General features: G+C 38.3%; 1 protein-coding gene across 1 annotated transcript; it reads left to right on the top strand.

Moving 5' to 3' along the window:
- The first annotated feature begins 7,674 nt into the window (after positions 1–7,674).
- Positions 7,675–11,544, top strand: LOC136219596 (ethylene receptor 2). Its single transcript, XM_066007057.1, has 3 exons — positions 7,675–8,166; positions 8,537–10,406; positions 10,812–11,544. Exons 2-3 carry the CDS (start codon positions 8,661–8,663, stop codon positions 11,358–11,360), a joined length of 2,295 nt encoding a protein of 764 aa, XP_065863129.1. The 5' UTR covers positions 7,675–8,166; positions 8,537–8,660; the 3' UTR covers positions 11,361–11,544.
- Positions 11,545–12,901: the final 1,357 nt, after the last annotated feature.

Raw genomic sequence — 12,901 nt, 5'->3', positions numbered from 1 at the left:
TTAGTATACAGATAATTAGTGGAGAGATAATAATAATACTATTATCTCTAACACCCCCCTTCAAGCCGATGTCGCGGTGAGACCAGCAGTCTAGAGCGTAGTCGAGTGAAGCGAAGACTGGAAAGCGGCTTGGTCAAGATATTAGCTACCTGATCATTCGTTGGAATAAACCTGACATTTAGAAAGCCTTTTGTGACTTGTTCTCGAACGAAATGATAATCAAGTTCAATGTGCTTCGTGCGAGCATGGAAGACAGGATTCGATGTGAGATATATGGCCCCGACATTATCACACCATAGTTGTACTGGAAGAGGAGTGTGAAAGCCTAAGTCAGTCAGTAGTGATCTGATCCAAAGCAGTTCCGCTGTTGCATTAGCTACGGCTTTGTATTCACTTTCAGTAGATGATCTGGCTATCGTGGGCTGCTTTCGTGTTTGCCAAGATACGATGCTTTTTCCAAGATACACACAGAAAGCTCCTGTAGAACGCCTATCATCCGGACATCCACCCCAATCACTATCAGAATAGCAATGAACATGCTCAATCGACTTTGAAGACATGAGAATTCCAAATTCCAAAGTTCCTTGAAGATAGCGCAACACCCTTTTAACACTTTTCCAATGTTCATCCATTGGACAATGGAGAAATTGACAAAGTTTGTTGACAGGGAAGGCAATGTCTGGTCTTGTGAGTAGAAGGTATTGGAGAGCACCAACTATGCTTCTATATTCGTCACCAGAGGGGAGTTGGGTTCCAAGACTTTTGGAGAGTATTGGTGTAGTTGCCATAGGGGTAAGAATGGCTTTGGCATAAGCCATGTTAACTCTGTCAAGGATATCAGGGACATACTTTGCTTGACAGAGATTAATGCCGTCATTTGAGTATTGAATTTCAATGCCCAAAAAATATTCCGCACGACCAAGATTACGGATTGGAAATTCGGTTTCAATAGCATTGATAGTGCTGACAATATGTGCTGGTGAGTTACCCGTGATCAGAATATCATCGACGTGACATAGAATGTACGTTTGCAGCTTACCATCTCTGTGAATAAACAACGAGTTATCCGCCAGTGACATGTGAAATCCAAGTGATACTAAGAAGTTGTGGAGATGAGTGAACCATTCACAGGGCGCCTGCTTTAGCCTATAGAGACTTTTCTTCAAAAGACATAGATGATTAGCATTGTCTGGATCCCGAAATCCTTGTGGTTGCTCCATGTAGATCGTTTCAGACAGATTTTCCGTGGAGAAATGCGTTGGAAACATCTAATTGGTTGATGAACCATCTATTAGCAGCAGCAATTGCCATGACAATTCGAATCGTTGTTGCTTTCACAATCGGACTGAACGTCTCTTTGTAATCAATGCCGAATTTTTGCGTGAATCCTCGTGCCACAAGACGAGCTTTGTGTCTATCTATTGATCCATCCGACTTTCATTTTGTGCAAAAGAACCAACGTGATATTATGACATGTCTCCCTGCAGGGCGTGGAACCAGTATCCAAGTTCCATTGTCCATTAGTGCTTTGATTTCATCAGACATTGCCTGTCGCCATTCTGGTAGTTTGTTCGCCTTGCTAAAGCACGTTGGATCCATTTTCCCACTATCATGAGATACCAGCAGAGCTTCAAATTTGCCTCGAGAGTGCAATGTGGAATGACGCAATTGCATTGCGTGACGGTGAGATGTCTTATGCGCAGATGACGCATCGCTGCCGACACCGCGTTCCGTAGGTCCAGGATCAGGCACCATCGCAGCCGAGAGAGGGAACTCATGCATCGGAGTCGCGGCGGGCACATTTGCCATCGGTGTGGTAGTTGTGCATGCCACTGGAATGTTTGCATGCACAGCAGAGCACGGTGCGGAGCTGGGCACAACGCAAGTAGACACGCTCAGAGCGCTGTTACGTTGAAGCTCACACGAGCTTGATTCCGGTTCTGCCAGTTCTGCCACAGTTTCAGCATCTGTTCGATTCATCTGATCTCCGTGCGATGCAGGCACATACTGTCCATCGTCCATCGATGGCAATGGAGGTGCTTACGGAGGGGCCGAAGTTGCAATTTCGTCAAACACTGGAACCGGATATGAACCCGTGCAATTTTTGATATTTGCAGATTCATTGTTTATCGTGGTAGATACCACGGGTGGTGCACAAGGCGGGGGTGAAGATGAACGAAAACAAGAAATTGAGGGATGAGGATTACCTGGATACGGTCTAAGTAAAGATGGTAGCTCATGCGTTGTTGTGTTCCACCCTGTGCTAGAAGAGAGAGGTACGGATTTCGTCTGCGTTGCCAAAAAGATTCCTTCATCATGTTTCACAAATTTGCAAACGTATATCCTACTTGTGGAAAGATCTAGACACACATCCCCCGGATGATTTGCAGAGGGTCCCAAATAGATGCATAGTTTGGAACGAAAATCAAACTTGTGTTTGTTGTATGGACGAAGTAAAGGATAAATACCACTACCGAAGATACGAAGTGATGAATAATTAGGACGTTCTTTATGAAACAAGAAATATGGAGATCGATTTCGAAGTGTTTTAGTGGGAAGAAAATTAATCATGCGCACACTGTGAATCATGGCATAATTCCAGAATTGCAAAGGTAGAGATGCATTGGCAAGTATTGTTAAGCACATATCAACAACATGTCTAATTTTTCTTTCGGCTATCTCATTTTGAGCATGCGTGTGAGGACACGCAATTTTGTGCACAATTCCATTTGCTTGAAGAAAGGGTTGCAATTTTTGAAATTCACCCCTAAGATCCGAGTAAATTTTTTTAACTTTAGCATCAAATTGATTTTTAATCATGGTAAGAAAATTTTGAAAAGTTAAAGCAACTTCACTCTTATTTTTCAAGCAGAATACCCAACTAAAACGAGTAAATTCATCAATAATAATAAAAAAATAACTATGTCCATTAAAAGAAAGAATAGGTGCAGGGCCCCAAACATCCAAATGTAAACTTTCAAACCTAGCAGTGCTAGAACGAATAATTGAAGGTAAAGAAGATTGAGCTAATTTTCCTAAAGGACAAAATGAGCACCCACTAATAGGTGCTATTGACCTAAGCGTGCATGCCACCATTCAAAGGACACCTTCTCTCCTACTAGCGCCTCTTTTAAGTTGGGTGGAAGCACATAGAGCCGATCCTTACTCGGTCCGTGTAATAGGATTTCCCCAGAGATTTGATCCTTCACAAGAAAATGGTTAGGACAAAATTCAAAGAAACAGTCATTATCACGAGTAAACTTTTGAACAGACAATAGAGATTTGGTAAGTTTAGGTACTAATAAAACATCAGACAGTTTTAAGTTATTGACATTAGAATGTCCAAGATGAGAGATTTGCAAACCTTGCCCATTGCCAAAATGTACTGTATCGTTTCCAGGGTAGGGGTGCATGTGCTGAAGCTTATTAGGATGAGCTGTCATATGATTAGTGGCTCCCGTATCAGGATACCATGGCTGGGGCGGACCGCTGAACGGGTCCGAAGGGTTGTGCCATGCGACATGTGCTTGGGCACCAGGTCGTGAATTTTGTGTTGCAAACCCCTTAGGCCGTTTGCATTTATCTGCCCAATGATCAAGATCACCATAATTAAAGCACTTCCCACCTCTCTGTTTCTTTGATTTTGTTCTCGAGGCTGACGGGGGAGAAATGGTTGACACATTTGCTTCATGCGCACGGGGGTGATGCGACGGAAGCAAGAAACTGGATTTCTTGGTGGACTGAATCATTCCTTCAACATTCTTTAAAGTTCTCAACAGTTCATAATAGTCAATGTGAATGCCTTTTTGAGTTATGAGATTATGAATGCTGGATTTGAATGCTTCATTCACATTCTTGTAAAGTAGGGCAGGCAACAGATGCATGGGATATGGATTACCAGAAGCAGCCAATTCATCCAGAATAGTTTTGAGTTTTTGCATATATTCACCAATCGATAACTCATTATGCTCAAACTCATATAACTCAATGCCTAACTGAAACTGTTTACTATCAGTGATTATACCATATGCTTTTTCTAGGGCAATCCAGATATGATGAGAATAATGAAAGCAGGTAATAATAGAGTATACTTCTTCAGTGATAGAATGTAACAGTAAAGACATAACAACATTTTCTAGGTCATCCCAAACAGTATATGCCGGATTAAGAAAAACATTATCATTGTCAGTGAGAAACCCTCCCTGGGATAAATTTTTTGGTGGTGGTGGTGTATTGCTTGTGATGTGATCAAAGTAATGATGATGTTTTAGTGTGGACACTATGGCCATCCTCCACGCTTTGTTGTTATGCGGAGTTAGCTTAATGTGAGTTTGCGTATGGCTAGGGGGAGGACGGGATTGTGCGCTATTATTGGTGTTGGGGTTTGAAAAACCCGTAAAAGTGGATGGAGCAACATGCTCACGATATTGATTAGATTAGAAGTATGAATTTGTGGTGGATTGGATAAAAAAGAATCGGTTGAATGAGGATAAAAGGTTGAGGGAAATTGTGAGCTATGATAAGATGGGGGAGGTCCAAAACCGGGTCGGATAGGGGGTTGAGAAAAATTACCTAGAGGCGGAAACAACGGGGGATGTTGCGGCTGCTCGGTTGAACGAGGAAGATTTTGTTGATGAGCCTGCGGAAACATCCCGCCATCGTGTTTGTCGAATAAGTAAGTGGCTGTTACGGATGACGGTTCAGGAGCTGTGAACGAAGAGTCGAACCGCCATCCTGACGACGGCTGAAGGGAAGAAGCCGACGCCGTGTTAACGGTGTATTCAGTGTTGATACTGGCCGATAGAGCCACCGATCGCGCGGCAGGGAGAGGCTGCAGCGTGACAAAGCTGCCGCCGCTCTCCTCAGTTATATTTAAGAATGACAAAATCGAGCTAGCCGGCGTCGACGCGCCAAGGACCGCCGCAGGGGATGTATTTTTGGCGGCAAAAACGGGCTGCGGCTGCTGTTCAGATGAAACAGACGCCACTTGAGGAAGAGAATTACTCGGTATAGATGCGGAAGCAGAGCCAGACATATTCGGACCTTGTCCTGCTCGTGATACCATGTTGGAATAAATCTAGTTTATGAAGAACAAGTTAAGTGAAGAGAGAGAGAGAGTCGACGGTGAGAGAGAGAGTAATCGAAAAGTATTTCCTTTGATTAGGGTTTGTATTGATCAATCGTATATATATGACAAGTATAGTTGTTGTAGTCTAACTAGTATTCTCAACCCTAATTAGACGTATAATGTAAATACAACTCTATTTATGTATAATTAATTATCTAATAGATAAGAATATTATCTGTGATCCTAAATTAGACTTATATTATAATAATACTATTATCTCTAACAAACAAGGTTGAGTCGAGTTTGTCTATATATAGCTATGGTGGTGTTTGTGTATCCAATTACTAGTAATTTTTTTTGGGTAAATTTCAAAAAAAACCCATGTGGTTTTACTTTTTTACCAAAAAAAAACTGTGGTTTTTTTCGTTTCAAATACAGGACTGTGGTCTACAATATTTTGGGTCTACAATATTTACCGATGAATTTTTCGTTTCAAATAAAAAATTGATCAATAAATTTTTTATAACTATTTTGGGTCTACAATATTTACCGATGAATTTTTTATAACTATTTTGTGGCTACAATATTGACTATAAAATCTCACATGAGCGCAATCTCACATGATTGTTCAAAGCCTTTTATAGTCAATTTTTTTAAAAAACTCATATTTGCCCTTCAGCCACGTCTGCAAATAAACGACATCTTCACCAAATCCGTAAATAGTGTAATGGAATAAATCACAGTCCTGTATTTGAAAAGAAAAAAAAACCACAATCCTTTTTCTGCAAAAAAGTGAAACCACAGGGTTGTTTTTAAAAAAATTTATCCCAATTTTTTTAAAAACCCATAATTGCCCTTCAGCCACGTCAGTAAATTAACGGCATCTTCACCAAATCCGTAAATAGTGTAACGGAGTAAACCACAGTCCTGTATTTGAAACGAAAAAAACCACAATCTTTTTTTGACAAAAAAGTGAAACCACAGGGTTTTTTTTTGAAATTTACCCTTTTTTTTTATTGTAATCTCAACTCCTTAGATTCGGTTTTAGTCTCTTCCACCAATCATCTTCAAGCTCATGCATCTACCCAATATTTATTTGCTTACACGAGGGGGAGCATCATTATTCACTACAATCTACATTTTTTTTTATATTTCTTCATTACTTACCATATATCAGGTTGGACCGTCCTAATAATTTATATATAAAAGTTTATCAGCGTAAACTCAATTTTATCTGTCTAGAACAGGTTTGGATTGAGCTGTAACTTACAAAATAAATTTTCAAATCTCTGATTTATTTAAAAATATATTTTATAATATTAAAAATTAAAATTTACACTTGAAAATAAGGGCTAGCTATTGAAATATTAATAATCAGAAGCTCAATGATTATAATAAAATAATTAACTAGAGCCCTTATATATAAAATAGGAGAGTTTAGGGACCTTAAAGATGAATTTTGCCAAAATAGAAAAATGTAATGATGGAAGCAAAGAAGCACGCGCCGATGATGAAAGTGGAACAAGACAGAAAGAAAATCATAAGAAATGCCACGTGGTTTACCGGCTTAAAAATACAAAACATTGGCCGGTTTGAGTGTGGTTTTTTAAAATGGAAAAAAAATTAATACTACTATGCTATGCTATTAAAAGGTTAGTACAAATTTAATTGTATTTTTTTTATTGAAGAAAGCGGGTACAAAATAATATGATTTTGTGCAACTCTTTCCAAACTTGTGTAGGGTAATTTCGTGTAGGGAAACTAAATTGGTTTAAGAGAAAGGATATTGATGATTGTTTTGTTGAAACCGATATAGAGGTGGTAGTTTTAGATTTTAATCAACCTCTTTTCAGATCTTATTACGATATTATTCTTGATGATTGTAATAAATTGATTTATTCGTTTAATGATTTTAGTATCATTTTTACTCGTCGTTTTGTGAATAGTGTTGCATATGAACTTGCAAGAGCATCATATTCTATAACAAGACGGATTGTGTGACATACTAGTCCTCCAGATTTCATTGTTCAAATCTTGTATTCTGATTTTATTTAATAACACTGTTTGATAAAGAACTTTTTAAAGTAAAATTAAAGATTTGAACTACTCTAAAGGTTTTGACTAGTCAAACTTTTAATAGTGATGTTTGATGGAGAGATGTTTGAAAGAGCTTATTGAGTCCAAAAATCTCCTTTTTAAGAGTTTTTTCAATTAGCTTATTGTTCCATCTCTTTTTATGGATATCTTTACTCTTAATTAATACTCTTTAATCTTAAATAAATATTTTACTGTATTCTTATTTATTATTTTACATAACTGACTATTAGCAACAAGCTTTACATAATTCACTAGTGAAAATCAGTTAACTAAAAAAATCAAGCTAATATAAAACTAATCAGCTGATTGCAAAACAGGACAATGTATGGTTCTTTCCTCTATATATATATATATATATATAAAATCTCAAAAAATAGGGTTAGAATTGTAATTTAAGCGTGTATTAAATAAGTAATATAAGTTAGAGAAGGGCGTCTAAGTTCAGTTCATGTGTCATCCCCCTTCTTCCTCGGGGACCCAGTATGTCCTTCTCTCTCTCTCTTGTAAAACAACGGCGCGGACATTAACACCCAACACGTTTTTTAGTTTTTCCGTCAGTTCTTTTCTTTTCTTTTCTCCCCCCCTCAACTGACTCGTCCTCTTTCCCCCCTTTCCCCCCCCCTTCTTCCATTCCTATTTCTCTTTTCAAAATTTCAATTACTCTCATTACTCTTCCCTTTTAAGCTCAATAACTCCTTCACTTACTCTTTTAATTTCTTTTTCCGTTTCTTTAAAACCAGCTGGCGGTTTTACGTTTTCTATTACCTGTCATTCTGTCTTTCTTTCCTTAAAGTTTTTTTTGGATTTTTTTTGTTTTAGATCTCGGGGTTTGGTGGTTCTTTTTTGATTTTGGGTTTATTTCAAGGAGAGAGGATGAGGTTACACCTGGATCATTAGTTTCTGCAGAAAATGCGTAAACGAAGAGATTTCTATCAACACTTTCTACTTGGAGACTGAACAAGATCCTGAGGTTTGCCTTCATTTCTATCTGTGTTTTGCAGGTATGGATTTTCCTCTTGTTTGCCTGCATTTTGGACTTTTTTCCAGTTCTGGATCATTGTTTTGACTAATTTGCTTTTTATTTCTATTGGAGAAGCGTTCTGTTGCTTTGCATCTTTTACTTTTCTATATTTTGGGGGGTTTATTTTATTTTTTGTTGGAGGAAAATGTCGTGTTATGAGTTACTGTGTAATTTTACATTTAATATTATTATAATGATAGGTAGGAAATGGAAAGGTGGAATTGAAGAATGAAAAATGTGTTGTTGAACTTTTTAGTATTAATAATCGATGATTTATTGTGGTAGATCCACAAATTAGTTCCGGTTAATGTGATTTTTAATTTCTCGATCTTTTTGTTTTCATCCTACAGGATACAGAAACGAATCGGATGATGAACGGGTGTTTGGGTTTTAGATGACTTTGTGAAATTCTTTAGGTTTACTACTTATTCCAGAAATGGATTGAATTAGAAGTAGCAGCCCATTTTGGCCGCAATGTTCAAACCTTTAGCTTCTGGGCTGCTTTTGCTCTCTTTACTTCTGATATCAGTATCTGGAAATGACAATGGTTTTGCACGATGTAATTGTGACGATGAGGGATCCTTGTGGAGCATCGAGAGCATTTTAGAATGCCAAAAAGTCAGTGATTTCTTGATTGCTGTGGCCTACTTTTCGATTCCTATTGAGCTGTTATACTTTGTTAGCTGCTCAAATGTCCCATTTAAATGGGTCCTCTTTGAGTTCATTGCCTTCATTGTCCTTTGTGGATTGACCCATTTGCTCAATGGCTGGACCTATGGCCCTCATCCATTTCAGCTCATGCTTGCCCTTACTGTCTTCAAGATTTTAACTGCTCTGGTTTCATGTGCTACTGCTATCACACTCTTCACTCTCATTCCTTTACTTCTCAAAGTGAAGGTAAGAGAATTCATGTTGAAAAAAAAGGCATGGGATCTTGGTCGTGAAGTTGGGCTTATTATGAAGCAGAAAGAAGCTGGGTTACATGTCCGTATGCTAACTCAAGAGATTAGAAAATCACTTGATAGGCATACAATTCTTTACACAACACTTGTTGAGCTATCTAAGACACTGGGGTTGCAGAATTGTGCAGTGTGGATGCCTAATGAGACTAGGACAGAGATGAATTTGACTCATGAGTTGAATGGGGGTGGTTACTCAAATAATGATAATTGTTCTATACCGATTACTGATCCTGATGTTGTTAGGATTAAAGGGACTGATGGGGTAAACATACTTCGGCCTGATTCAGCCCTTGCTACTGGAAGCAGTAGGGACCCCGACGAACCAGGGCCTGTTGCTGCAATTCGAATGCCAATGCTTCGTGTTTGTGACTTCAAAGGAGGAACTCCTGAGATAATTCAGGCTTGTTATGCTATATTGGTACTTGTTCTTCCTGGTGGACAGCCTAGATCTTGGACCAACCAAGAACTGGAGATAATTAAGGTGGTAGCTGACCAGGTAGCTGTAGCCCTATCACATGCTGCTGTTCTTGAAGAATCCCAACTCATGAGGGAGAAGTTAGAGGAGCAAAACCGAGCTTTGCAACAAGCAAAAAAGAATGCAATGATGGCTAGCCAGGCTAGGACAGCCTTTCAGAAGGTAATGAGTGATGGTATGAAGAGACCTATGCACTCAATTTTGGGCTTGATTTCAATGATGCAGGATGGAAGTCTGGGCAGCGAACAACAGATCATTGTTGATGCAATGATGAAGACTAGCAATGTTCTGTCAACGCTAATCAATGATGTGATGGAGATGTCATCAAAGGATAGTGGAAGGTTCCCTTTGGAGTTGAGATCGTTCCGGTTACATTCTACAATCAAAGAAGCAGCTTGCCTTGCCAAGTGCTTATGTGTCTATAGGGGCTTTGGGTTTTCAATTGAGGTTGATAAGTGCTTACCTGATCTTGTTTTGGGTGACGAGAGGAGGGTTTTTCAAGTGATTTTGCATATGTTTGGTAATCTGCTGGATGGCAATAACAGAAAAGGGTATTTGTTACTTCGGGTTTTTGTTGAGAATGGAAGCCTGGAAAGGAATGATCATAGATGGGCAGCCTGGAGAAACAACACCTCCGATGGCGATGTATATATTAAATTTGAGATCACGATGAACCATGATGGTCCCTTATCAGAGGGTCCAAGTTCTGCTGGTGGTAGGAGGTATTTCAGTGATGGAATTGAGGAGGGCTTGAGCTTCAGCGTTTGCAAAAAGCTAGTCCAGGTAAATTATATTTACACAGCATATTACATGAATGCATACTCAATGGCATATTCTCACTAGTTTTCATTCTTTCTTCTGAAATGGGCATTATGTTGATGCTTTGAAGATCATGTTGAATGATTTAATGCTAAACACAATATTAATCTCCAGTCAAGCATAGTAATAGTAGTCTTCTCTCTTTGCATCAACATATTGTTATTGAAGTCCATTTTGTGCATATTGCAAAAGCTTTGGATTTTAAGACTGAGTGAAGTAAACATTGCTAGGTTGGTGAATATGGATCTTTGTATTTCCCACAAATGCTCAACAAGCTTAAATGAATTAATGCAAGCATTTTGCTTTCCACAGCTTACTCTTTTCATTTACCGGCCTACTATGTTGACTCTAATATATGTGTGGTGACAGTTGATGCACGGAAAGATTTGGGTAGTTCCAAATTCTCAAGGTTCTCCTCAAAGCATGGGGCTGGTTCTACGGTTTCAACTTCGGCCATCAATTTCCGTAGCAATTTCTGAATCAGGAGAATCTTCGGAACACCCACATTCGAACTCTCTTTTCAGAGGTTTGCAAGTTCTGTTAGCTGATGCAGATGACGTGAACAGAGCTGTGACTCGGAAACAGCTGGAGAAGCTAGGTTGCTGTGTAGCTAATGTTTCATCTGGATACGAATGCCTCAGTGCAATTGGCCCGGCTACTTCGTCTTTCCAAATAGTTCTCCTTGATCTGCAAATGCCTGAACTGGATGGATACGAAGTTGCATCCAGAATTCGCAAATTCAGAAGCCGTAGTTGGCCACTGATAGTTGCTCTCACAGCAAGTGCAGATGACGATGTGTGGGAAAAGTGTATGCAGATTGGGATCAATGGTGTGATCCAGAAACCTGTTATGCTGCAAGGAATTGCGAACGAGCTTCGGAGAGTCCTCCAGCAGGCTAACAAGGTGGTTTTGGGTTAAGACATTACACTATTTGCAATAGCATTAATATCTCCAAAATGGTTTTGTGGGGTCCTGATAGAATTTACATATATGTGGAACCCCCTAAAAAAAATGTTAGCAAGCTCGATGGTAGCATAGAAATGTTTACATATACAACCTTTACAGTTAATGGTATACAAAAATTAGCTCCTTTTTATTTCAAGTTTCCGCTACTTCAGCGGACTTTGAAAAATTCATCTAATTATATCTAATTATCAATATTCTTTAGGCAATTGACAGTATTAGTTCTAGCTAGTTTGTATGCAAGAATATGAATATTTATATTTATCTGTTTTTCGATTCTAATAAATATTTTATATCTACTAATTTGGAGTAACACGATAAAAAGGAGAATAAAAAGGTTATGGAATGAGGATTTTTTTACAAGGGACGGGGTTCTCCTAAACCGCAATCTTTTGTGACATGTATCGTTAAAGATAATACGGCTACACGTCATCTTTTGGGCGGATCCAGTCCACTAGAAAATTTCTCGGCAGAATGACATGTATAAAAAGCCATATTTTTGGTTGAAATATGCAGAAAAACCATGCATGAATCTGAAGACGTACGTCGAGACTTTTTAGATTAAAATGGAAACAAGTGGAGTATTGGACCCAATTGTATTACTAATAATAAAAGAAAAAAGAATAAATAAATAATACGCATTGTAGGCACTTGATGTAATCTTCCATGAAAGAGAGTGATTAATTCCAAGCTATTACATATATTGTATAATATAAAAAAAGTAATTAATTATTAGGTAAGGATTCCTAATTAAGAAATTGGCTTATATGAAATTTGTTTTAAAGTCGATATCGTTATCTTAAAATGGAAGAGTGGACGTTAGATCCTGTATTTGGAATGTTGACTGGTTGCAATATTTAATAGTAAATGAGAAGAGATGGGAAAGATTCTTATTATTTTGCCACTTTTAGCCCATCAATTTCTACTTGGGAAGTGGTATTAGGTGGTGGGTTTATTCAGTTTCACTTCTTTGCTAAACTAACAATTCATGGTGGGTGAGTTTTCTTAATTTGTTATGCATACCCATCATCACTTTTTATTTTTAGCCTAAAAAACAATTTCACAATTTGAGGTTTGCGATAAATAGACTGATTTTTAGCCCGTGACTTTCCGATGTCTAAACCAGTATATTTTAGGTAAGTGTGTATCTGTGCAAAACTTCACTTCTATTCGGGAACTAATGTCCTAATAGAAAGCTATTATATGTACGGTCTCTCTAGAAATCTATCGATGCTAAGCGTGTGACTTGCAACTGTTACTATCATTGTAAGAACCAAACCCTTTAACATTCGGGTTTGGGCCATCTGGCCCATGATCCATTTGCAGGCTCAATAAATAACATTCGACTATTATCAGTTTGTGATCATCTCGATTTTGATGGATTGAGTTTTTGAAATGTTCATTTTAAGGTGTTTGGGTGCTCCTTTTCGTGCTTGTGTTTGCCTTTTCAATTCGAAATGGAGAGTTTTAGGTGTTTGGTTAGTGATATTCCTGGT

This window comes from Euphorbia lathyris, chromosome 2 (genome assembly GCF_963576675.1).
Source record: "Euphorbia lathyris chromosome 2, ddEupLath1.1, whole genome shotgun sequence".
Classification (NCBI taxonomy): Eukaryota; Viridiplantae; Streptophyta; class Magnoliopsida; order Malpighiales; family Euphorbiaceae; genus Euphorbia; species Euphorbia lathyris.
The sequence above is the reverse complement of the archived record's forward strand: the minus strand, read 5'-3'. Positions and strand labels throughout refer to the sequence as shown.

What these genes read in the sequence shown, in the direction of transcription:
- LOC136219596 (XM_066007057.1), top strand. Translation starts at nt 8,661, where the DNA reads ATGTTCAAACCTTTAGCTTCTGGGCTGCTTTTGCTCTCTTTACTTCTG. An exon ending in TTTGCAAAAAGCTAGTCCAG is followed by an intron (nt 10,407 to 10,811) that starts GTAAATTATATT and finishes GTGTGGTGACAG; the next exon opens with TTGATGCACGGAAAGATTTG.